Source organism: Parasteatoda tepidariorum, chromosome 8 (genome assembly GCF_043381705.1).
Source record: "Parasteatoda tepidariorum isolate YZ-2023 chromosome 8, CAS_Ptep_4.0, whole genome shotgun sequence".
NCBI lineage: Eukaryota > Metazoa > Arthropoda > Arachnida > Araneae > Theridiidae > Parasteatoda > Parasteatoda tepidariorum.
In genome coordinates, this window is record NC_092211.1 from 46304119 (window position 1) to 46330886 (window position 26768).

A 26768-nucleotide genomic window follows, 5' to 3' on the forward strand; every position below is an offset into this window, starting at 1 on the left:
TAGGGGAGGGTGGCCTAAAGCGGGTAGGTTAACAATAAACTCTCAAAAGTTGTAGTTTTTGGGCTTTTATCGCAGCGTTTTTGATTTTATTGCTTAAGAGAGATCTTGAACTTTAAAATAAAAAATATTATTATTGCATTATTTTAAATTTTATGATTATTTATTATCAAAAATAAAAAATACTGAAAAAACACGCTTTGCCCTACAAGAGGCTTAAAGCGGGTAAGCCGTTCGGGCAAAGCGGGAAAGCACCATAGATTTTACAAATATAAGCGCATATTAATCTTCTTAAACATTAATAATGAGACCTTTATCACACGTATAATAAACGTTAAAAATAACATTTAAAAAACAATTTTTGACTTATTTTATCAGTCTCAAATTAGGATTGGTTATTCTTGACATAGTTCGCAAAAATAAGACCCTCTTCCTGAATAAGTTGTGCAAGCTTCATGAGCCTAGTCTTTACAATCTCCACCTTCAATCCAATCTTCTAGCGGTGGATCCTCATAAGGCCCCCCACAGACAAGAAAAAAATACTCTTTCACAATTTTTTTCTTTGAAGCTCTCTGTTTTTTAGTTTTACCTGGTTTACTTGTCGAAGGAGGATTTTTTTAATTTTTTTGAACTGCATTGTTACTAAGACGTTTCTTCTTCTCTTCCTTTTCTATTTGCATATTTTTAAATGGTGAACTTGTTAAGACTTCAGCTCTTTGAGTTTTACGTTTACGACTAGTTTAGTTCGGAGTAGGTTTTGGTAGAGGTCTAATATCCAAAGACTTCACATGAGATGTCAATGGCTCTTCTACTGGTTGAAATGAATTATCACTAGTTGTCGTAGAACATGAAGGATCATCCTCAACAACTGGATCATACGAAGTTTCTCCGTTTGTGCGTCGTAGCGAAATCTTTGAAGCTTGAGAGTAATTGTGATCCACATTTTCAAATACAGATGTGGAAGTAGAGCAATCAGAATTATTAGAAAGACGACCAGCATCAGTAGATTGGATCTGCGATGGACTATAGTTGGTATTTTCAAGAACTTCAGCCCTGTCTGTCAGACTAGCTGGCAAAAAGTCAGCATCACTAAATATGTGTCGGTTCGTGGGCCATATTCCTGAGGATTTAAATCCTTGAACAACATTTTGTGCACTAGCTGCTTTTGAATATGCTTTTCCATCAAGTGAAGCTACGTCGTACTGAGTAATTATTCTACCTACATGGTTTCGTTGAAAAGTCGAAACTTCTTGTTCAAAGTAAGTTTTGAACGGTCCATAAACGCAACGGTCCAGAGGTTGCATGCGATGAGTTGTATGAGGAGGCAGCGATACAAAAATTACAGTATTTTTTCTAGCACGTTCAAGGGCCTCAATATATTTGTGAGATTCATGTATATTTGTGAGATTCAATATATTTGTGAGATTCTTATACCCGCTTTTCGGGTAGGGCAAAGCGGGTATCTACCCGTTTAACCCTACCTGCTTTGCCAAAAGCATATTTTTTACTAAAAAAATTATAGCCTTGAATAAAAATAAAAATTTAAAAAATTGAGCATCGTAATTTATAGGGGAATAGTGTTAGAATAATATAATAATATTGACAATAAAAAACAAAAATAAGCCGGCTTTCGACTAGCCACAAGTTACATACCTTGAGTTTTTTAATAAACTTATAATTTTTTTTTATTTTGTGCTTGGTTACGCCATGTCGCTTTACTTCTGCTCTGCTGGGACTGATTGAAACTCGTGAGTATTCAGGTAATCACGGCATACTTAGATATCGGCGCGTGCGTGCCATGCGGCGGGACACGAATGCCTACCCGCTTTAGGCTACCCTCCCTTAGTGATATTATTGTTTCTCACGCTGAGAAATTTCTATTTGAGTAAAAGGAAAAAAAAATGTAATTGAGTCATTAAATCATTAAAAGAATTATTTATGTGTAAGTTTGTGAAAAAAATAGTTAGAACACAGTTTTTCAAACTAATTATGCTTTTTAGACGGTTGGAGTGGCCGCACAAGAGAATTAGTAGCGGATGGTGACCAACTTCAAATTAATGTAGAAGACCTACAACCAGTCTCACAGTACAGCTTTAGATTAATTGCCGAAAACGTAGTTGGGCGCAGTTTGCCCAGCATTCCTCTGGATGTCATCACCGAAAGTGAAGGTAAGACCGAAATAAATTCCTTTTTTTACAGCAAAAAGTTTCTATTACACTTTTCTGTTACTTTTTACTTCCTCTTTTCATTTTATTCCCTTCCTTTTATTCCCGGATTTCGTAGCTTGTATCGAAGCAGTAAATGGAAAATTTTATTGCGTTTTTTTTTGTTGTTGTAGTTTGCGGATGTCTAGTTTGTTGATGTGTTTTGTCCTTCTTCTCGACCTTTTAATGAAATTGTTTTCTCTGAAAAGAAACGTGTGTTGTTTATTCAAAGTGTTTATTTTATTTTTCTAAGACACTCCAATGCTTATTCACGACTTCTTTTTTTAAAAAAAAACTTTAACATATTGAATTTACTGTTTAATTTTTGGTTTGTTTGCTTTTTAAACTTTATACCAAGAATAGATTTGATTCTGATTATTCTAGCTCTTTACTACTTTTATTTGAAAATAAACATTCTCAATTAAATTTCTTTTCTTCAGTGACACTTTAGTTTACTTAAGTGAAACTTAAATTTAACAACTGTTCATAAATTGTGTGTCTAAATTTAATAATTAAGTCACTTTGAACTCTAATTTTATTTTAATAAGCTATGAATTAAATGAAAATACTTTCGTGAAATTAATAAATTTATCATTTAATTCTGTGAAATGAACCCTATAGAATAACGTAGATCAAAATTTAGAATACCCAATAAGAGCTAAATCGGCAATCATTTTAGAAATGTAAGCAAGTATAATCACCAGTATCAACTCTCTTTTATTGAAGGGATCAATCACGTTATTTTTGGTATGTCGATGTATTTTGTTAACGGCGCTAGAACTGTTGTTTTTTTTATTTCTGCTACCTACATTGACGCTGATGTTAATATTTTCTAGCACAAGGTTAAAATTAATTGCTTTAGATAACACCTTTATTGCATTTTTCAGTAAGTTGACTTAAAGTACTCCCAGTAAAACCGGAAGTACGCTACCTGCAATGCCATTGCTCCTTGCAGCTGACTTAAACCAAAAGTTGTTCTTGAAACAAAATGCGTATTTGATAGTAATAACTCACGCTTTGACGCTATTAGAAGTATCATACTATTAATATTCGTATCGGTCAGAAAATTAAGAATCGCTAAGAAAATTCATTCAATTATAAGGAAAGGATATATCTGAGGCATCTATAATAATATTTGTAGATTAAAACCAAAGTACATTTTGAAAAAATTAACATTACGGCGCTCACTATCTTAGCTAACATAGGCATCAGCCATATTTTTCGCCCGGTCTAAGATTGCAAAGAATAACGCGTAGTTCTATTGTATTTATAACAAATAATGGTATAACATGCAGTGTGGTGCGAAAAAAACTATTTTACTTCCTGCATAGCCAGGAATGTCGAAATCTTAATAGACTTTCCATGTAACGTCTGTTATAAGCAATAGAATTTATAAAAGAAATGACCGGTTTGTGTTATAAATTCCTCAACAGCAAAATGACTTGGGCCCTCATTGGACTGGATAAAGGTAATAAGGCATTTCCATTTCACACCGATATTTTACAGTCTCTTTTCAACAAATATCTGTCCTATATAAAATTACTATTGCCAAATAATTAAAAGCCATTCTAGGACCAATATTAAAAAGTCTAGACACAACAATATTGATTTTGTCGGTGCATGTTCTTAAAGGAGCTATTTTGAGCCGATTTTGTACCCAATAGAGGCCAAGATAAAATTGTTGCTAGGGTTCTTACATTTTTTTTCTTTTTGCCTTAACTGATATGTTTGAGTATTATTATATAACAGCTCAATATTCGCCCTTGCCACTAGTCCTTGTCCAATGAGAAGTTAAAAATTGTGCTTTTTTTCCGTTCAATACCTGATTTATCATTCAGCCTAAGATAGACTGGAAATAAACCCTCATGCTTTCAGGAGCATCTTTCATTTTTTAAATATTCTTTTGCTTTTTTTTACCATTTTTTAAATAACAAATTTCTCAATTGAAATTCTTAAAACTGCATTAAATGAAAATAAGAATTAATAAACATAAGCTCAAACAATTTTAATATACCATAATATCATTATTGTGAATTATTCTAAATTACTTTTGGACACACACCAGATGTATATTTGGTTCAAGATCCCATGTTCTAAGGGCCACAGAGAGTTCTTAGTCCAGAGACCTAAGATTCATACATCTGCTCCTGCTTCATTTGAAAAGAAAAAAAAGAAACATCGGTATAGAAAATACCGGGCAAGTGTTTATCAGGCTATCATCCACACTTGAAAAAGTAACTCTTATTGGAAATATTTTTCCGCCTTTATTACTTCTCACAAACTGTAATTCAAAGTTTTGTCCTATACGTTGTATTATCTGTCATTAATTAAGTTATTTGAATATATTTTACTATTTATGCTACTACTGATCAAAATTTGTGTTTAGTTCCAGGCGCACCTCCCAGAAATGTCCACGCAGTAGCAACAGATTCAACAACATTACATGTATCTTGGGATGTAAGTATATTATGATGAGTAAGAAGCATTTGCAAATCGAAATTTTATGATTTAGGTTGTTGAGTTATATTAAATACTAACGTTCTTATAATTTTCATGTGGTAAGTACTTTAAATTTAATTAAATCGCGTTTCTCAGCATTAGACTGTGAATCAAAACTATTATTCGTTTAAGTTTCTAAAAAAATTTGCTAAATTCAATTTACTTTTTTGATTTACTAGGTCATAGGAGTGCACTGTTAGAAATTTATAGGAAAAATGGTTAATTAACAATTTATTTAATTATTGTTTTATCATATTCATCCAAAACGATCGTTTAATTCTATTTCTCAAGCTTAATAATCTTGCTAATAATCAAGTTTAGATATCGTTTAATTCTAAATCTCAAAGTTTCAATCTATTAACTCTTATATTTGGAAACATTTCGAATTTTAAATTATTATATTTTGATTTTTAAGGCGTAGAGACTTGTTAGTCTTTATCCAGGTAAACTTCATAAGCCCAAAAGAGATAAATTAAAAGGCGCTGTGGTTAATTTGATAAAATTAAATGGTGGAAAATCGTTGATCAGAAACGAACACGAAAGAAAGATTTCTTCAATAAAGACAATATTATATCTCTTGCATCTCTTTTCTATTCTATGTAAGAAAATCCAACTGTTTTAAAATAAGTAATCTAAACTTCATTGAATAAATGAAAATCTGTGAAAATCTAAGAGTGTCGAGTCATTTCTTGAAATTTTTTGATATTTCATATATTTGAATGAGTTTTGCCTGTAGTCTACTTGCATTTAAGTGAAAATGATTACGGTCAGCTCCATAACCATAACCGTAATCCGATTGAATTCTACTTTTATACAAAGAGTTATAGCTATGTAACTGTACCTTTTGTTTTTTATAATATTAGCTAAAAATAATAATTGTGAAAAATTACAAAAAAAAAGAAGCATGTTGACCAAGGGCAGAGAAAATTAACAATTAAAATTTCATTGACTACTTCTCATTGTTAATAGACCGTTATGAGAAAATTTACAGTCTTTCGAAATTTCTAAAACTTTATATTTATATATAAATATATAAAATTATCATTTAATGCATTAACAAAATGTTTTAGTGTCTTGCAGAGTGGCTTTGTCTTTCTGTATCATTACACAGTTGCAAAAAAAAAACTCTATCCATAAGTAGAAGAAAAAATCCACTTATTAACACCAAAAAAAATAACATGTGTTGACCGGTAAGAGAGAAAATTATAAATTAAATTTGTATTGACTACTTGTCATCGTCGATAGACAGTTATGATAACACTTAGCAGTCTTGCGGTATTTTTAAAAAAGTTATATTGATAAATATAAAAAAAAAATTATCATTTAATGCTTTAACAAAATGTTTTAGTGTTTTGCAGAGTGCCTTTGTCTCTCTGTATCGTTACACAGTTACAAAAAAAAAAAAAAGAAACTATCCGTAAGTAGAAGAAAATTCCATCCCTTAGCACAAAAAAATAACATGTGTTGACCGATAAGAGAGAAAATTGTCAGTTAAATTTGTATTGACTACTTTTCAATGACGATAAACCGTTATAATAACACTTAGCAGTCTTGCGGTATTTTTAAAAAGGTTATATTGATAAACATTTAAAAAAAATTATCATTTAATGCATTAACAAAATGTTTTAGTGTTTTGCAGAGTTTCTTTGTTTTTATGTATCGTTACACAGTTACAAAAAAAAATCCATCCATTAGCACACGAAAAATAAGCATTTATTTCAATTTTTTCTGGAATGCGCTAAACTGTAATACATTAAATTTTTCTAAAACAAAAGTTTTTGGATAAGTCGCAAAGTCACTGATTTTATATTCTAACTGCCTTGAATAGGCTTTCAATAATTAAGGAAAAAAGAAATATTTGTTTCAAACGCAACTGTTTAATCTCATTCAATTTAATACTTATGGGAATTAAAAGTCATTTTAGACTTTTGGAAAGCATTAACTTATTTCATTTAGGCAAAGTGAATTTAAAACAAACGATTAATTCAAGAAAGAAACAGTATTAAAAATTTTTAAACGACAACATGGTTTGATATATATTTACAAGTATCCAAATGATAATAGTTAAAAGAATGGAACCTTTTGTAATGTTACAGGGTAATTAAATAAAAAAATACAATTTTATTTAGTTATTTCTCACTACTTTTTATTCAGTTCTTTAGAATTTTGTTAGATATATTGAATTAATGAACATGTCCGCTTAGTAACTTAGGATCAAATATCAAATTTATGCAATTTGAAACCAGTTCCTTACAATTCCACTTTTTAGGTAACTTGTTTTAATTGTTATTCACAAAATTTAAATTTTTTTTCTGCTAGTTAGTTTTGTTCATTGTTAGCAATGTCTAATTAACAGACTTTTATATTTTCTTTAGGCTAAATTACGGATGAGACTCTTCTTTATTCGAGCACGGAGTGCAAAACTGACCACATCCCCACATTTCAGATCCATCAAATTGTTGGTATCAAAATTGTGGGGCCTTATCTCAATAGTCCCTTTGCCAACAACTGATTGTTGCGAGAATAATTATTCCTTTCAAAATCGCAGAAATGATGTAATGTTAATCAACTAAATTTCTAAGGATTATCCTTTCTGTTACTCCATTGCAAAATATTTTTAGTGTTCAATCATTGGAATGACGTTGAATTTTTTTATTTTGCTTGAAAATTCTAAATAATATGATTGATTGCTCTCATATTTTAAATATGATTCATTTTTTGTAAAAGGGAGCAATTTATAGAATAAAAAATTATAACTAAGCTCATTTAGTAAAATTATTACTCAAAAAAACAGCTTTCCTAATACAAATATCTCATTTTCACACATTTGGAAGAGATCTTGACACATTAAATGAGTCTTTTTTTTCGTCTAAAGGTTTTATTGTTGCGATGGTCATTTTTTTCTCACTATAAGCCACTGTATTTGTTTGTGTTTTGTCAATAAAATGAAATAAAAGTAAACTTATTAAATTTATAGCCAAGATTTCTGTGTCCAATATCACGTAAAAGAAATAACTATGATATCGCTTATAAAATATACATGACCTGAAGAAGAAATTCAAATATTTTTAAAAAGTAACTTAAATTATTTTGTGTTGTATGAGTTGATAATTAATTATTTTTGTTTTATTCTTATTCGTATTTTTATTATTGTAGCAACCAATGAAAAATCTTCACCATGGTTCAATTCGAGGTTATTACATAGGCTACAAAACAGCATCAACCACTGATCCATTCATTTACAAAACTGTTGAAGTTATTGAGGGACAGGATAGAAGCTGTGACATTACGCAGTTGAGATCTAACACCAAGTACATAATTGTGGTGCAGGCCTTTAATGATAAGGGAGCAGGACCCCTCTCAGATGAGGTGGCAATCCGCACTCTTAAGTTCGGTGCGTGAACCGTGAGTAATTGACTCTCTTTTTGGTATTTCTTCAATTTTGATGACTCTCTATTTATTGTTCAAGTCATTAACACTTACTTTACTGAGAACTGTATCTTAGATTTATTTAAATATAAAGTTTTAAATCTGTACTGATACCGATACTGCTTTGTTACATTAATAAAAAATACTTTTTGGGATGGGATTTTCAATAAAAATGTAAGTAAAAACAAATCCCGATCTCCTTATAGTGCGACTTTCAGGAGAACTCCTCCAGACACCCGTGTCGCGTCGTGGCGGTTACTATGGTTGCGAGCAGAGGTCACTTCGAATAGGGGTGTGGGGTGAATAGTTTTGTCTTAATTTTAGCGTAGGTGGTCATGAGTAAACCAATCGACACCTTCTTTCCCCAATTTCACTTCCGTTAGAAATGTGCTCTCGCTTGTTACCATAGCAACAGACAGCCCCAGACTTTCAGTCTGGAGGAGTTCTCCTCAAAGCCGCATTATACCTTCAAGATTTTCGGTTGGAAAGTTAACAGCTGCTGACTTCAGCTCATTGCAAGGCGATATTTTAAAATAAATAATTTCGTTTTTAATAAATGGAATAGATAAGATAATATCTCATGATAAATCTGCTGCCTTTCTTAATTTAATATTGTTATTAAATAATTCTTTTTAGTTTGAAGTAAAAATTTGTATCAGTTCATTATAGTTATGTTGTTAAATATGGTAACATGTTTGCTATATTTAGGAGCAACTCACCTTTTTGGTAGTTCTGATTTGACTTATTTTGACATGTTTATTACGATTTTTTCTTACAGCGAGCAGTGCATACGTTAGTGTTAGCATTTAGTTAGAGTAGCAATGCTGAGTTTACTTTGCTAATTATCATTTAGAACAGAGAACACTCTTTACACTGAGAACACGTCCAGCCACATTGCCTCAAAATACGCTGGATACAGAAAATCAAAAATGTGGCTTTAAGAAGCCTCTAAAAACGCCCCAGCCCCTAGTGCAGGAAAAACCATCCATACAAAGGGAAGTTATTAGTCTTGAAACTCTGATGAATTCGGCAACATAGTAGTTTACCTATTGAAAAATTAAAACAATAAAGATTATTCGGGAAACTACAATAACTTCGGAAAATTACTATAACTTCTGTAGTCTTGAATATTAGTCCAGAAACTTTCTTTTGTCACGCATTTTAATTTCAAAATTATAAAATGTCAGATAGATGCATTTACAATTGTAACAATGCAAATTATTTTTGATGGAAAGAGCGTATTAGAACACCAAAAGCTCCTACATTTCTCGCTCTAATTTCTGTTTAAACAGTGCTAAGACTTTTCTGAAAATTAAAGCACTTAATGTAAGTTTGAAAAAGTGCTGACCTTTTATTACTTACCTCGATAATTGGATTTTTTCCCTGTGTATAGTTAAAGAAGGAATGGCTACTTCCTATTAATCTAAACGTGTTTTATGAATGGAAAGCAACAGTAATGAAAAATAAACTAAAAACATTTAAAAAATATAATTTTTACTAACATGAATTTAAATACTATTTTTAAACATACTCGAATAGGAAGTTATTTGAGCGCCATCTCCTAACTATCTCGTAAGTTATTTGAGCTCCGTCTTGAAACTTATTTGAATTAAAAGGAGAAATAGACACTTTTAATAAATTAATTTGTAACCGGAAGAAAAAAAAAGATTTTGTATGGAAAGTTTAAAGACAGTTAAGAATAGTTAAGACCTTTTTTATTTAAGAAAGTTAAAATTAAGATCTTTTTATTTAATTTTTAAGCTAAATATGGTCCGAAATAAGAAAAAAAGTTAAATGCCGTATTTTTTTTATATTTTTTTTTCAATTAGATTTTGATGCTTTTAGATGAGTATAAACTAAAACTTTTTTGAAAGAAAAATAATCAATTAGGAATTTAAGTACAGGAAAACTTGCATAATATTTGGATTCGATTTTCTAACTATTGGAGCATCTTTATAATGACATTAAACAGTTCTTTTAAGGGTAAAGTAATAAACAATCGCAAAATGATCGAATAAACAAATGAGTGAATAAATATAAACAAATATAAAGTTAAAGCAGAAATAAAAAATAATAAAAAATAAGTGAAAAAATAAAAGAATAAGTAAAAATAAAATTACGCGTGTTCGTGTTCTGTGAAAAATAAGTTATTTATTTAATTCAATATCATAACTAGCGATCTAGTAATAAAATATTCTTATTTGCATCATTTATATTATAAGCAATTGTATTATATTTTTTATTAAAAATAAAAATTACTAATGATCAGATCAAATATTCAAAATTTTTATTTCCAAGTCAAGTTTTAACAATTCTTTAATAGTAATTACATAACAATTCAACGATATTTAAAGGTTGAAATTTTTTATGCGGTTGAAACAGTTAAATAGTACAAATTATTATTGATGGAAATGATTGTAACAAAAAAACAAGAAATATTTGTTTATTTATGATGAATTTTGGACTAGAAGGGAACGTTTTGATTCTTCTTTTTATAAACGTAGAGAAAGGTTATCAAAGAAATGGCTTCAACGAAGAGATTAAATTAATTTATTCTAATTTCTTTCTTAAGTGACGTGTATTTTTTTTTTTTAATTTTATAAATATTTGATTCCTTTCTTGGAAAAATGCATTTAAAAATTAATATTCTCATTGTCGAAAATAAACAACGATAATTAATCGATCGAATATATTCTTGTTCAAAAGTATAAATTAAATTGATTTCGGCGTAAAGGAATTTATAAAGTAGAATTCTGCGCAAAAAATTAATAACGATAAATTTAAAATGTGTAAACGAAACTTATAAAAATTAAACCAAAAGAAAAAAATATTGATGTAAATAACTATCTTTGTACTTATTTTTTGTTATGTTATATTTTATTTTAATTGGATGATTTTCCTAAATAAACTAAGGTATTCTATAACTTTAATTAAAATATATCAATAAATAAATAAGTTTAAAAAAATAAACATTTTCCAAAATGTAAGTATATTTGACTGAATAGTTAGTTATAAGATTGAGTAATTGTATTGAATAATTGTAAGAGCATTTGCAGCATTTTCAAAATAGTCTTCCTTCTTATTATTCGCAAAAAGATAGTGCTGCCATCTATAAATATTTATAGAACTAAAACATAAATTACCTAGAATATTTGAGGTTTGCTAAAAATTAATTACAATTATGGTACTTACATTTCAAATTGCCAAATAAAATTTTTAAAAATTTATTTTAATTTTGATAAAGCTTAATTCATTTGAAACGACTTTCTTAGAAATTGGAAAAAATGAAAGGGGAAAAAAAAAAAAAAATTATATATCTATAGTAAAAACTTATAAATACCTATATTAAAAACTCATAAGTATCTAATAATTAATGTATTAATTCTTCCACTGACAAACGTTATAAGAATGCTGCATATTCTAGATTTTAAAAAAAAGGTGTATTCAGCTATAATAATATTATTAAATATTAGTAACATTTTGTTTAATTATAGATGTTCATAATATTTCAAAGATAATTATAATTAACGGAATATATAAAATGTTAATGTTAATAGAAATGTTTCTTAATTATTAAAACTGAACGTGAGAAAAATTTGTCATTAAATTTATATAACGATTTAATTAAAGAAAAAAAGCAAAAAATATTTCTTTAATAAAATTTTATTCGGAAATTGCTGAAAAAAGTGTCATAATCATTCTTTAAAATAAGTTAAAAAAAAGTAAAAGAGAAATATAAAATAAATAATATTTGTCCCATAATGAAAATTTCCTTTTTTCCAGCAAAATTTGTTTAATCTTTGTTGCAGTTAAATTTCTTAATCGAAAATTTAATAAAAATTGAAATATTTAAGTCGAAAATTTAAAATTTTTTTTTTTTTTTTAAATGGTTACTAATTGTACTGTTACGCCAGTAAGTTATCAACAAATATTTTGGATAGGAAGACGTATACATTTATTTTACTAAGCAACGCATTAATTGTATAGCCATTACTCAGCTCATGTTGAACCTAAGTAGATTTAGATTAGTCCGATTCAGCATATATTTTCTTTCAGTCACTATTTAGCCGAAACAAGTAAACAGTTCGAGACTTTCATGGTCAATTAAGGCAAAGTGCTAGAAGGACAAAATAAAATCATTGCTAAAGCAATATTTGTATTTGTGGACAAGAAAAACAATGTAACGAAAGAAAAAAAAAAGTTGTTAGAGGTTTTTTCTTCTTTTTTAAATTTTTCATTAAAGTTATCTCATTTATTTATATTTTTATTGAAAATATATATGTATGCATCTAAGAAATAAGTAATCGGAAATGTGACTCTTGCAGGTCAGGTTTGCCTTTTCAAAACTAATATAATGATGCATTTGATAATAACTTATAATAAATGAACTATGAAAAATTTATATATATTTATTATCCAATAAGTATTTTGTAAGCTCTATTATTTGTAGAGAGAAAACATATTGAATTCCAAATAACTATTTTTTTGAAATTTTTCTATAATTGGTTTAACTACAGATTATGAGCTTCTAAAGAAAAAAATAATTATGTTGGTACATGAAAACTTGCATTTTACTGTACCTTCTTTGGGATTTCATTAAACTTTTCTGTCAATTTTATTCTTGTATTTTATTTGCGAAAGGTTTCTTGGAACAACAAATTGATGAAAATATTTTTAAGGAATATAATTTTAGTCTTATAAAAAATTTCAAAATTATAAATATACTAAAATAACTGTAGCAAAATACTTAAGGTTAGAAATATTTTATTTTTTTGAAAAGTTATGTTTATTTTTTAATTACAGATCCACCTATGCCACCTGTGTTGTCTGTTTCTGAAACTACTGCTTCTTCAATCGGCCTAAAGTGGGACAGACAAAATGGAAAAGCAGCACCAGTTTCAGGTGAGATGCTTCTTATGTATTATAATCAGTTCCTCTAGCGTACTAAAATAAAATATCAATAACAATTGTTTTTAAAATGTGAATATTTCAATCAAAAAGAGTTATACGTTCAATGTTCTCTCAATAGATGGCAGCACTAAAGTATAAAAATTTTATTTAATTAAATTGATTTAATTTCCTTATATTAAACAACTTTAATAGTATTCCACTTTTAAAAAGACTATTGAAGACAATTATATAAAATATTTTACGAATTGTGTAATTGTACTCCAAATTTTCACCAAATTGTATTCCACCAAAAAACGTTGGTACATTTTAAAATTTTTCAAAATTATCACTCTCTTTCAATATTTTTAATAATTATTTAGTAGATGGCAGCACTACATTATTTCAAACATTTATTAGCTTATTCAGGTGGTGTTTTTATAAAACAATTCCATATATTTAAAAAGTATTTTTATTAAAGAAAATGAACATGAATTTGAAATTAACAATATTATTATCATTAAGTTTGAACGTGCCTTTTAATTTATCCAACTTTATTTCAAAAAATGATAACACTAATCATTAAATTGTGATGATATCACTAATGTTAAATTGTCAATCTTACTTGTTACTACGACATAGAAATTTTTAAAAATAAAATCTGAAAGAAAATTAAGAAATTTTACGCGTTTACGAATTAAAAGTTAGGACTATACATTCCTTATGAGGTTTAAATTGCAAAATATATTTTTTAGTTATTTCCTTAACTACATCTGAATATTAAAAATAAAATTTACGTATTACTATTTTTAGGGATATGCAGCCGAATATCTCATTTATCTTTCAATTATTGTTTATTTTTATTATTTTCTCAATGATTGAAACGCGGCTCTGATTAAAAATATTATAATTACTTGACTGCTTTTTTATCATTCTTTCTTCTTTTTTTTCTCCAAAGATATTCCGCATACTTACAGGAATTTTCTTTAATCTTATTCCTCGAATTTCGTGATCGTTATATCTTCTCTGTAAAAAGAAATTAATGTATAACAATTTATTTTTTTTAAAACGTAATTTTTTTTTTCTAGTTTTGTGCTTATGTAAAGTAAATATTTCTACTAATATCATTCATTGTTTTTGCATTGATATACAAAAGAAAAAGTAAGAAAAACTTATTTTTGTGTTCACAAATAATTTATTATTTTTTATTAAAACAAAATCACATTCAAATAAATATGAAGGACTTTGGGAGAAGACATAATAACAAATATTATGTTAAAGATTTAAAGTAGTAACTTTGTCCTTTGAAGGTTTAACGGAGAATAATAACCTGATTGATAACAAACAGGATTTATTTTACAATTCAATATTAATAGAAGTTATAAAAATTATTTAATTATAAAAATTTATTTTTATGTGCCTATACAGTTAAAGAAAGGCAAATATTAATATAACGATGTGTTAGTCGCATAGAAAACTAATTTTATTTGATGTATATTCATCAAAATATTTTTGAACTTTGATTTTTTTATAATAGTCATAAGATAACGGAGTCATGATTCCCTTCAAGAAAAAAATTTATAAAACTCGCTTTTTGTGCTATTCACGAATCATCAAAACAGTTTTTAATTTTTTTTCTTGAAAGAAGAGAGGAATGAGTGCTCAATTTATTAAAAAAAAAAAAGAAAATTTTATATTAATGTAGATCGATATAGTATTTGATTTCAATGAGTTAAAAACTATATGGAATTATTAATTGTATTACCTGGTGCCGCCATCTAGTAAAACTTATAGAAAGTCAATGTTTTTCATTTACTCTCATTACAAAAAATATCACTTATTTTGGTATTTTTTAGAAAATGCATACTTTTGAAACTATTCATCTAAGAGTATTCAGCTCAAATATTATTTGTTTATATTCCAAATGAAGAAAGTAAGCAGTATGAGTCTTTATTTGCTGCGATGAAAATGGAAAAATTTCACAAAAACTGTCGTGGCGCTAGCAGTGGGAGATGGCGAAAAGGCCTAGTGAGATGGCAAACCAAGCTACTTCAATATACTTGATGTCCCGCAGTGGACTGATCGTTAAGACACGGTCCCCAGCAGATCACCGAAGTCAAGCATCACTGGCTGCGGTCAGTGTGCGGGTGGGTGACCACTTGGATCAGTCTGCGTAGGGACAGAGGGTGTGCGGTATTGGTCCTCGTTAAACTGTTCTACCGTAAAGTGCTCGACTTCGCGTGCAGGTCGTCGGGCTACCGAAGCGGGGGTGCCATCCTCTCCGCAGAGGATCAAAATTGTGATGGCACGTCTTCGGATCATCCTCAGGGATGTTTCACAGACCGTCGCCAATAGCCCATTGTGCAGCTCTAGTGTGACGTAAATGAACAACAACAACAACAATCAATATACTTGATAGCCAAGTGTAGGTGTAGTAATGGCTCATGGCTTTTTTTTTTTAGTTTTTTTTTAGCTATTTTGGCTAGAGTATTTTATCTTCTAGAATATGTCTCTGTGTTCACTGTGAGATACGTTTTCACATCTCTGTTGCTAAAGAGGCATTCTTATTGCTTGCAATTCAAGCACCTGCACCTCCGATTGTTATCGAGGGAGAATTAATACCTGGTTGGTGAAATAAATCTCATACATTTAATCAGGTTCTCCTTCTTGCTTCATGACTGTAAGAACTCGAATTGCAGTGTGAAAATTTTTTTTTTTTACTTTTTTTCCTTTCTTTATTTTTAACTTAAATTTTGAAACTACTTGCCACAGACATGAAAATGATTCAAGAGTAAGAAACTCCTCATATCTCGGTTTCTGAAGAGGCATTCTTACTGCTTGCAATTCAAGCACCTCCGATTGATATCCAGGGAGAATTAATACCTAATTGGTGAAATATATTTTATACATTTAATCAGGTTCTCCTTCTTGCTTCATGACTGTAAGAACTCGAATTGCATGCAGTGTGAACAATTTTTTTCTACTTTTTTTCCTTTCCTTTTTTTAACTTAAATTTTGAAACTACTTGCCACAGACATGAAAACGATTCAAGAGTAAGAAACTCTGCATTTATACTTGGCTGACCATCAAGCGTACGTCGTCATTAAATGAACAAAACCCTTATTTTTCGCCTCCAATTCTCTTAGTGAATTTTCAGGCAAACATTGTGGCTTGAGGATAAATCCGATATAGGGCAGAACTCAGACACTAGGTGATTGGTTCCTTGCCTTATTAGATTATTTTTTGCCTTTCCTTTGCCAGATGAAATTCTTAACTTCAGGAATCGTGTGAAACTGACAACCTACTGCAAGCTAAGTCTTGCGTGTAAACAGCTTTCAAGCAACTGTTTTCGTTCTGTGTAAATTGAATATAACCAATTTGTTACCAACCTTCTGCTTTGGAGTTGTGAAAAATTACAATTTACTTTTCAGAGAATCTGATTTATTTTTGAATAAGTTGGATATCCCCTTGCCGTCATGCTAATCTCGGGAGATTTTCGTTTTTTTCCTCTCCATGTAACGCAAATGCCAGTTAGTTCCATCGAAAAGTCTCAAATTTCTCCCTATACTTGGTCCCTTGTCTTCTGGATAGGGTACAAAATTTTAAGGCTACGGAGTTGAACATTGATAGACGTAAACCGAAAATTGATAGACGTAAACCTGTTCAACGACGGTTATAAAATATTAAAAAAAAATTTAAGTTTGTGTCCGTAACGGTAAACATTAGTTTTACTTAGTAAAAAAAAAAGAAAAAAAATCACGTTTCAATACTGTTAAATTCTAATTTCTGCGAAAGGTTTGGTTAACTACCTGCTACATTTTGGCTGATTAATGTAGGCAATAGTTATTTTTCACTTCTTTCTCTTCCTTTATTTATTTATTTATGATATATTTTCTTTCTACTTACCTTCTTCCCCTACTTTTTTTCTTTGTTTCAAATTCAGGACGTAAGTGTCAGAAACTGCGTGTTTAGAATTGCTTTTTTTTTTCAGTACTTTTCCGCTTATGTCGTATGTGTTATATAAAATTATATGCGTTAATTATTTATTTCATAGGTTATGTCCTTCATTGGCGAGAGAAAGCTTTTGATTGGGCCGAAGTGCAACTCCCTTCAGAAAAAAGCAATCATAAGTTCACAGGCCTCAATTGTGGTGGAGAGTATCAATTCTACATAACGGCCTTCAATACCATGGGAAAAGGCCAACCAAGTGACGTCATAACAGTAAAAACTGATGGAACAGGTAATAATTTAAGGCAAAAAAGAAAAAAAACTCTAATATCTTCGTTCCTTTATATGCATAACTTTTTTAAAACAAAATATAGTCGAACTCGTATATAATGGAACCTAAAAAGCGAAGCAAGTCGCTTCTTATATCAGGGTGTTCGTTAAATGTAGGGCTGTTTGAAATATTAAAAACAAAACCTTTTATCCCCGAAAATGACTTAGAAAGTAATTAATGAATTCGGAGTATTTTTTGCATCGAAGTGAAATATGTTCTACTTCTAGAAGGAAATTAGAACGATTAGGAAAAAGGATGAATTTAGCATAAATTATGATTGATGTAAGTTAAAGTATGTTTATTTTGTGGATGATTGTAATTAAATAATCTCTTTAAAACAAATTAACCGATCTCTGGCGAAAATGAATGTAGTTTGCTTAGAAAAAGTCTGAGCAGAATCAATTCTTATTTTTTATTGTAATTTTACTTTTTATTTAGGTATTAACTTATATAGTACACAATTTATTTCCTTTTTTTTCTTTATTTTTTTTCGAACTTGCTATTTTAGAGCGTTCAAATTTAATGCTAATTTTCAAAGCATTCAGACAGAAAATAACATTGATGTAATACTATTCTTATTTTCAAAAATCTTATTTGAATTCCTTGCAAATTTAAATTACTATACGTGTCAATTTTTAGATTTAAAAAAATTGTTAAGATAAATTGAAAACTTAAATTTTGGAAAGATTGTTTTCCTTTTCATTTATTTTTTTTTTTTTTTTTATCAATAATTAAATTTTAATGAGAAATCAATTACTAAAAATTACAAATGTGAATTATAACAAGAGAATAAAAAAACAAAACAAAAAAATAAACATTTGAAAATTGATTGAAAAGGAATTATATTATTTTAAATGGAACTTTCTAAGCATTAAAACAACGAAAATCTTTCCTAGAAATCGAATTCTAGTTCGAACTTTTATAAAACAAATACTTTACCGTGTAAAATTATCTTGCTAAATAAAATCATTCTAAATATAAAAGTAAAATTTACTAAAGTTAAAAAAATTTATTCTTAATAACAGTATAGTTAAAAAAAACGTAACATTTAATATATTTTTCAGTTTATAATCGAAGCGTCAAAAGAAAATCTCTGAGTAGTTACATATAGATGGGAGCACTAAAATAATATCAAATATTTTTTGCTGAGAATACGAAGTTTTAAAGATTTGATTATTCGATTATAAAATGCATCTGCTCTTAAAATGTAAAGCACGGCTTCATAATAGGTGTAATCTGTTTTATTAATTAGAAAATATGACTGTTTGCTTTTAAAAGCAGTTGGCTAATGAAATACGTTATGCTAGAACAAAAATTTACCTTCTTACACATAACAATATACAATACACATAAAGTAAACACGTACAATACACATAAAGTGAGCATTATAAAATATATATTAATTAATAATCAATTGTTCGAGAACTAGAAAATTATTTGAACCATTTCTTTATTGAATAAATACTTGTTATTATTTTCAATAATGATAATTTTTTTTTTTTTTTTTTTTGCCTGGTACCTGATAAGAAATTATTAAAACATTTCCGCTGGACCGTAAATCTAACCATTTTGTTAAAATAAGTTAAGTACAGAAAACGTCTGAAGGAAACTAATTATAAATTAACAGTAATTACCTAAAATTTTGATTATTAAAATACAATCTTATGAAATCTACTGAATATACCAAAGAGCTAAAACCTGTTTAATTATTCTTAACACCGTGGAAGATTTTTATGCTTAGCCTACGATTAGACATTAGCATTAAATAAATTTTTTCTGTACTCGCTGTCCTGCCACGTTAATTCTACTGTGACAATAAAATAATTTATTTAAGTGGATAATTTAAACAGAGATACAGAAGATTTGGCTAGGCGACAGATGGCAGCACTACACCTTTTCCGTTGTTGCAACTTTCCAAAATTTTATTCTATTTATTATCGTTTATTATATATAAATTATATTCGATTTAATTAGAGTCGATTTACTGGGCGTTGTTCTAGGTTTTCAGATCAACACACTTTTCAATTAGATCATTTTCAACATCATAATCATAAATAACGAAGTGTAAGAATTATAAAATATCAAAAAATTTGAATACCAATGCTGCCGATTGGACGACTGGAAGTTAACCATCAATTGATTAATTTTTGCTTCCCATGACTTGATAGGTTGTGGCATTTCCATTCGGGGGGAAAAAATTGACTGATGGGTAAATAGTGATCACAATTTTCTCTCTTTTGTATTTAATCATCCTTACATTCTTTATTATTATTTTTAAATAGGTTAAAGAAATTTGGTAATAAAAACTCCGTTAATTTAGTATTTTCAATTCATAGCAGTTAAAATGAATCTTTATGGCGATGAAAAAACTATTTTTTTATTATTATACCTCTTAATCATCGTTAATGTACTAATAAAATATGTATTTTTAATTCTTTAGATAAAACACACAAATTATTTTAAAATATTTAGAAAACCTTAATTCAGAAAAATATAGAATTTAATTAAAAAAAATTTCTGTTATTTCTGTTATTTTAAATATCTGTATTTTAACAGAATGTTGAAAAAATTACGGATAAATGAAGATAATAAGAATTTTGGAGTGATAACAGCATTCCATTATTTGCATTCATTTTAAGAAATTATTTTATTTCTTTACTTGAAGTGAATGTGGATTAGTTAAATTGAATATATAAATATTGGGATTGCCGCAATGTGGGAAATAAGGTCCCAATAGTTTGTTCAAGAGAGAGGCCCATAGTTTTGACCCCTTAATATTAAATTCAATTTCTGCGTATTTCGTCATATCTCGAGAAATTTATTAGTGAATTGAAATTTTAATGCACATAATTGAAAAAAAATTGTTTCCCCAATGATAATTCCATGCAAAAAGTAATTTTTCGTAAATATTCATTATTTTTTATTGTTTTATTTAATAATGGTAGGAAAAAATTTAAGTGTAAGGTATACACTTCTTAAATCTTTTTAAAGATATTAATCTTGCACGGTAAATTACAAAAGATGAGCAAAATCGGTCAAATAGTTTCTGAAAATTTTGATTTTAAATAATAGTATTTTTAAAAACGAAATCTTAGGAAATAATCTAGCAATTTCAATTTTTTTTTGTATTTTTCCTTGTAAAATTGCATTTTTTTAAATGATTTGTAAATTGTTTTAATAAAAAATAAGCAAACAATACTGAAGAAGAGGCAGCAATCATTTTTTAAAATGTCCTGTTCAAACTTTCCGTCATAGTAATAAGAATATTTTTCGCTTTTGATTCAGTATTTTATTTATATTTCTTATTAATTATTTTTTCTTATTCAACATCTTAAAACTAGATCTTTTCGAAGAAAGTTGGAAAAAGAAAATAATTTCTACATTAAGTAATTTGTTATAATGGGAGCCATACAATTAAGAAAATAGGGAATTTTATGCAACAATTTTTTTTTATTATTATTATTTACACCTGGTTTATAATAATGGAAATTGCTTACACTTTAGAGTGTAACTTTGAAATTTGGAAAAAGTAAAGTATTAAAATATTATAAACATAAATAAAAAATTAAAACTTTAATTGAAACAATCACGTTTCCGTCATTTATTTGAATAATTAATGTCCATAATAATATTATTTTGTTCCTTATTTTCAGCAATAGATGGCACTGCCTAAAGCTCTAGGATGAAAGAATATTGAAACTAAAAAAACTTCTGTCTCATCAAATTTTAGTGGCACCATCTATTATTTATAAGTGAAACTTATTGATTCCTAAAATAGTTTTCTTCTTTTTTTTTTTAAATTGAGTCATATAAAAATTTGCAAATTTTATAAACTTTTCTTTTCATAGAAGTTATACAGTTTAGGAAATAAAAACTGTTATGCTACAAAATTTCATTATTACTAATTACACAAGGTTTATTATAATAAAATTTATTTGTACTTTAAAAAACACAGTTGAAATGTAGAAAATTAAAATATTAATTATAAACTATGCATTAAAAGCCTTCGTTTTCTATTGGTTTTGCCAAATAAAGCATTTAAACACTAAATATCACCACTTTTGAAATTGTACAATAAGTCAAAGGATATGAATTTGAATATTATAAGATGAAAGGGAAAAACAAAATAGCATTTACTCTAATTAACTGAAAAAGGCACTTATAAAAAGAATATAGATCTGGCAATATGATTCAGAAGTTTTAGTTCTGAAAATTTGTTCTAATAGTGAAAAAAGAGTTTTTTCATACCGTTTCAGAGCGTTAAAAATAATCTTAAGGAACTTACACTCAATCATTTTATTGCAACAATGTAGGGAATGCTTAAACTAACAATAATAAAAATCCATGTTATTTTATCATCTGTTGTGTGATGAGTCAAAAAGAAAAGTTGAAATATTATGATACACTTTCAAAAATAATTGTCGAATTTTATGAATTGGGTTACAAATAATTATGAAATTTTCTATCGTTTACAAATATATTCAAATATAGTTTCTGTATCTTTGTTGAAATAAAAAAAAAAATTTTTTTTCCAAAAACGAAAACGCAACAGACAAACCATTAGGAGAAATGATGAAGAGGAATTTGCAACAAAAATGTCTGGAAATATTTTGTCCAATTATTGAGCTTAGCTGATTTTCCTTTTTTTTTTTCTTTCCCCAGCTCACATTTTTCATGTTTTTTTTTCATGAAAAATATAAAAAGAATTTCCGTATTTTTTCCGATTAAATTCTTCAACGCTACTCTAAATCATATATAAGTTACATAGGTACAATAAAATATAAGCTACCACTTATTACATATGATGAATAGAATCTGTAATTGTTGTGTCTTCCTTTCAAACAAATATTTTCATGAAAATTTTATCGGAACTAATGAAACAAATAAAAATACTTATTTGAACACTGTTATAAATCATGTTTAGTGATAAATAATTCCATGTAAAGGCAATTATTTATAACTTCCAAATATGTAACTTAATTGTAATTTCTTTATTTTTTTTTAATTTTAAGGTATTTCTATTTTTATACTAATTCAATCTACGTATTTTAAGACAAAACCTAAATTTTCAAGGGAATCAACTGAATAATTTACAAAAATTAAAAATTTGAAAAAATGCGACTTATTTAACATAGTAACATACACAAACAGTGAAATAAATTTCAGGGAGTCTAAATTTTATACTCTCTCTTGCCTACTCAACTTCAAAACTACAATTAAAATAATTTCGCCTCTAATTAGTTTGCATATTTAAGACTGGGCCCACAAACAATTTAGATTAAATTTTTGAAAAGTAAGTATTGATGTAACATCACTTTTGATGTAATGTTTAATAAATATCAAACAGTTTATAAGCTCTTCGATTTTCTTTTATTTTCACATTTACAACAATATTTTGTATTAATTGATTTTACAACTACAACTGTTGTGTTCATGTTATTTTAAGTTATGCATTCTTTTTAACAAACATATTATATACTTACAGCTCCGATTGCAGCCAGCGAACAGACTTTTATCAATCGAAATGCCACAACAATTCTTCTTCGTCTAAGTGCATGGAAAAGCGGAGGCTGCCCAATTTTATTTTTTGTTGTGCAGTACAAACAACAGAGACTGCTGGACTGGAATATACTCTCTTCTCGTATTGAACCTAGTGAAGAATATGCTAGAATCACGAATCTTACACCAAGTACCTGGTATAGCATCATGGTTACAGCACACAACAGTGTTGGTCCAACAGAAGTCGTTTATGAGACCTCAACGCTTACCTTAATGGGAGGTGAGATTTTATTGATATGTCAATTGCATTAATTGTAGGAGGAGGTACACAGTTGTCAATTTTAGTATTAGTACACATGTTTATGAGAAATGTTTTAATTCTCTTGTATAGTTGAAAAATTAGTATTAGAACTGTTATGTTCGGAAATATGTTATGAAATAATGTTTGAAAGACAAGCAGTTTTTACATTTGTTCCTCACGCATTGACACAATTTGCAACCGACAAATCATTTAATGTAGTAACTGCATGCGTAAATATATCTAAACATATCTTCTTTTTTTGACGCATGTTTTGAATGACACTTCAAACTCAATTTAGGTATTTGTTCAAACGTATTATAATTCAAGCGTATTTGTTTCGGTTTTCAACCGTTTTTAGAAGAGGAGAGAAACAAGTAGGTAGTTAGTAAGAAATGTTTGATTTTGTTAAGTATAAAGTTTGAGTTAAGTTAAAGTTTGAAGATTAACTAGAAATTATACCTTGCAGCTGAAAAAATTTCAGAATACGAGCAAATGGATTGTCAAATTCGCTAAACATGGTTCTCTCGAGACTTAAAATAGTAACACTGTAATTGTAACACTTGAAAATAATCTCTGCTTGTCTCAAAAATATATATAATTAGTGCAACTATTTTGTTTTAATTGTATTGCTTATCTTCTATATGCCTAACTCGATCCATACCTATTGCATCATTTTTTATTATACATATCTATAGACATGTCACATTTTTTTCAATGAAAGTTCAGGAATGCAATTTTTGACTTTCGTATACCTCAAAGTAAAGATGTTCTTTAACTTATTACTTTTCTATTATTCTCTGATTCTAGCTACAATATTAGAGCTAAAATATTTTATCTTGATACTCTTATCCAATACTAAAGCCTGGCTGACGCATCTGTAAAGAATGGTCAATATATTTAATATAAGTTGCCAGTTGAATCGTTTTCTGTCTCAAGGCGATACTTAAGGCAATAATATCATTCCCATAGGTACGATTGAGCCTGAAATAGTCCGAGAAACCGGAGAAAAGGAACAGCTGAGAAAATACAAGAGTCTTTCCATTATTGTTCCTGTAAGCTGTGCCATTATTGTCCTTATTGCTGTCTCCCTTGCGGTGTTTTTTCTAGTCTGCAAAAAAAGGGGGACACGCTTAACCAACCATTATGAAGGTAAGAATTTGTACTGTATCTTAACTGCGGAATGGATCGAAAAATTTCTCCTAACATATCTTTAATTCGTAATGAGTTTTGCTAGAAATAACTACTGCACTTTTTCGAAAATAAAACAGCTTAAATATCTTGTAAAATTAACTGAAATACTAACTGTTTTGATACTGTAAAACAATATCACCGTTAAAATTCCACCAAAAAATAAATTTTTTTTATCTCAGCATTGGGGATGTCAACTGTTTAAGAATTAAAACAACTGTAAATTGAATTTTTTATTTCAATTCTTATGATATTTTTGTTTTGATATCTTACACTGCAAAGATAAAAAGGGTAACACGCTTAACTAACCATTATGAGGGTAAGAATTTGTATGGTATCATATTTTAAGTCTTAACTACGGAAAAGATTGAAACATTTTTCCAAACATATCATTTTTAATTAACAATGAGTCTCGTAGATATAATTGCTGCATTTTTTTTTAGAAAATAAAACAGCTTAAGTTGCTGGTATAAAATGAACTGAAATTCAGTTCATTTTATACCAGCAACTTAAGCTGCTTTATGCTCTAATTCGCTTTCGATGCTATAATACAATATCATTCTTTAAATTCTTCCAAAAATGAGTTTTTTTTCATTGGAGATGCCAACATTTTTCTAGAATTGAAGCAAATGTTGCTTGCTCAATTCAATTCATAACAAATTTTCTGTGTTGATATCTCACACTGCAAAAGAGTAACACGCTTAACTAATTTTTATGAAGTTTAGAATCTGTATCAAATCATATATTAAGCCTTAACTGAGCCAAGTAAAAAGAATATTTTTTTATGAATGTATAATATTTAATTACCAATCAATATATTTATATCAAATACTACATTTAAAAAAACTAGAGAAATAGATTAGATTGCAAAGATTATGGAAATAAATTAAACTTACTGCGACAATAATGCAAAAATTTTATGCACAAACTTCTTAAATTTTCTGTCTCAGATCCGTTTTCTGAATAGAAGAAACAGAATGATCTACATTTTGTTCATTTGTACTTCTTATGATACTTTCGTTGTTGATGTTTCGTACTGTAATGTTAATTCTACCAATTTTCTAGTTTTAGAATAATTAAGTGAATGATTGTTTTTTGAAGGAAATGATTGTTTCGAAAGAGAATGTTAAGATCAAAATAATTCTGTTTGGATCATTTTTGCTAGACGGTATTACACATGCCGGTTATTAAGAATATGAAAAAAAATGATTTTAGCCTGAGTAATGTAGGGATAAGATGCGGTTCTTGAGAGGGAACGATCTGATTTTTTAATCCTTTATTTATTTATTTAGTTTTTTAAGTAATAAGAGAGAGAGAGAGCTGATTAAATGTAAATTTTGAATTTCTTGTTTCTATGCAATGAAAAACGTGAAAAATATTTGCATAGAATGCTAGTCTTATTTTGACTTAATTAATCATAATTATACATTTATTCTAGCCGAACACATAATTATGGTTCGGTGCTTTCCCGAAAGAAAAATTATTTTCGCAAATAAGGAAAGTGTTTAAAGCTCGTTATTTCAGCATTCATAATATGCAAGCTACTTAATATTCTGTTCTAGTTCAGTGAGAAATTGGAGAATGTATACATAGCAATTCTAAGACTTACCTTAAAACAAAATTAAATTTATGTTTAAAGTAAAACATTCCATGTTTTCAAATTAAATTAAACGTATTTAAGTGCCAAAAGAAGAAAAAAAATTGCTTCATGATATATCATTTTTAAAAATTGATATTTCGCATATTGATTACGATAATAAGTTAAGAATTATTATAAGTTAAGAACATTTAATGTTAAGAATTTACATAATAGAACAAGCTTTCTTTGACAAGTAATTTAAATTCTGTTTCTTCTTATACATTTAAGTTACGTGCTTTATAATTTTTTTTGCGTATTATTTTAAGAATATCTAAAAATTTCTTTATTTTGACTTATCGAAAGGAAATTAAGCCAATACTGTTTATTTAATTATAAAATAAAGCATATTCAACGATGAATATAATTGAAAAATTTCCTTTTAAGTACTCAATAACGAACTAACACCATTTTAATAGTATAATCTCATAGGTCCTGTTCTTAAGATGTATTAATATTTCTACATTATATGATGGAAAAGGAAACTAATGGAAGCAAAGCAGTTAGTTGAATGTTACAACCTACCCACGTGTGGTTATAAGTTTGATATAGCTGAGGGGCAGTGTTATCCAGACAGAGCCATCTTTGGAAGAATGCATTGGCAAAGAAGTAATTTTCGATAAAAACGATGAATTTTAATTTGATGAGTAGAGTATAGCAAAAGATTGAAGTCTAATCTAGATCATCGATGATCAAAAGTATCACAGCTAGGACTGGGCTATAAATCGATATATCGCGACATATCGATTTAACGCCTATATCGGCAAACCGATACAGCAACTTTCATTCCAAGCGATGCATCAGAAATCTGATTTAAGCCGTCGAGTGAAGAAGACGATATAACGATAT

At 28.2% G+C, this 26768-nt stretch overlaps 1 protein-coding gene across 1 annotated transcript in view; it reads left to right on the forward strand.

The window, feature by feature from the left end:
* The window catches only part of LOC107452989 (cell adhesion molecule Dscam1-like), a 262770-nt gene that overhangs the window by 210335 nt on the left and 25667 nt on the right, over window positions 1–26768 (forward strand). Inside the window, exons 17-23 of the mRNA XM_016069635.3 lie at window positions 1998–2165; window positions 4588–4658; window positions 7857–8094; window positions 12933–13031; window positions 17071–17256; window positions 22781–23074; window positions 24065–24244. Coding sequence (XP_015925121.1) covers window positions 1998–2165; window positions 4588–4658; window positions 7857–8094; window positions 12933–13031; window positions 17071–17256; window positions 22781–23074; window positions 24065–24244 — 1236 coding nt within the window. The remainder of the gene's footprint in view (window positions 1–1997; window positions 2166–4587; window positions 4659–7856; window positions 8095–12932; window positions 13032–17070; window positions 17257–22780; window positions 23075–24064; window positions 24245–26768) is intronic.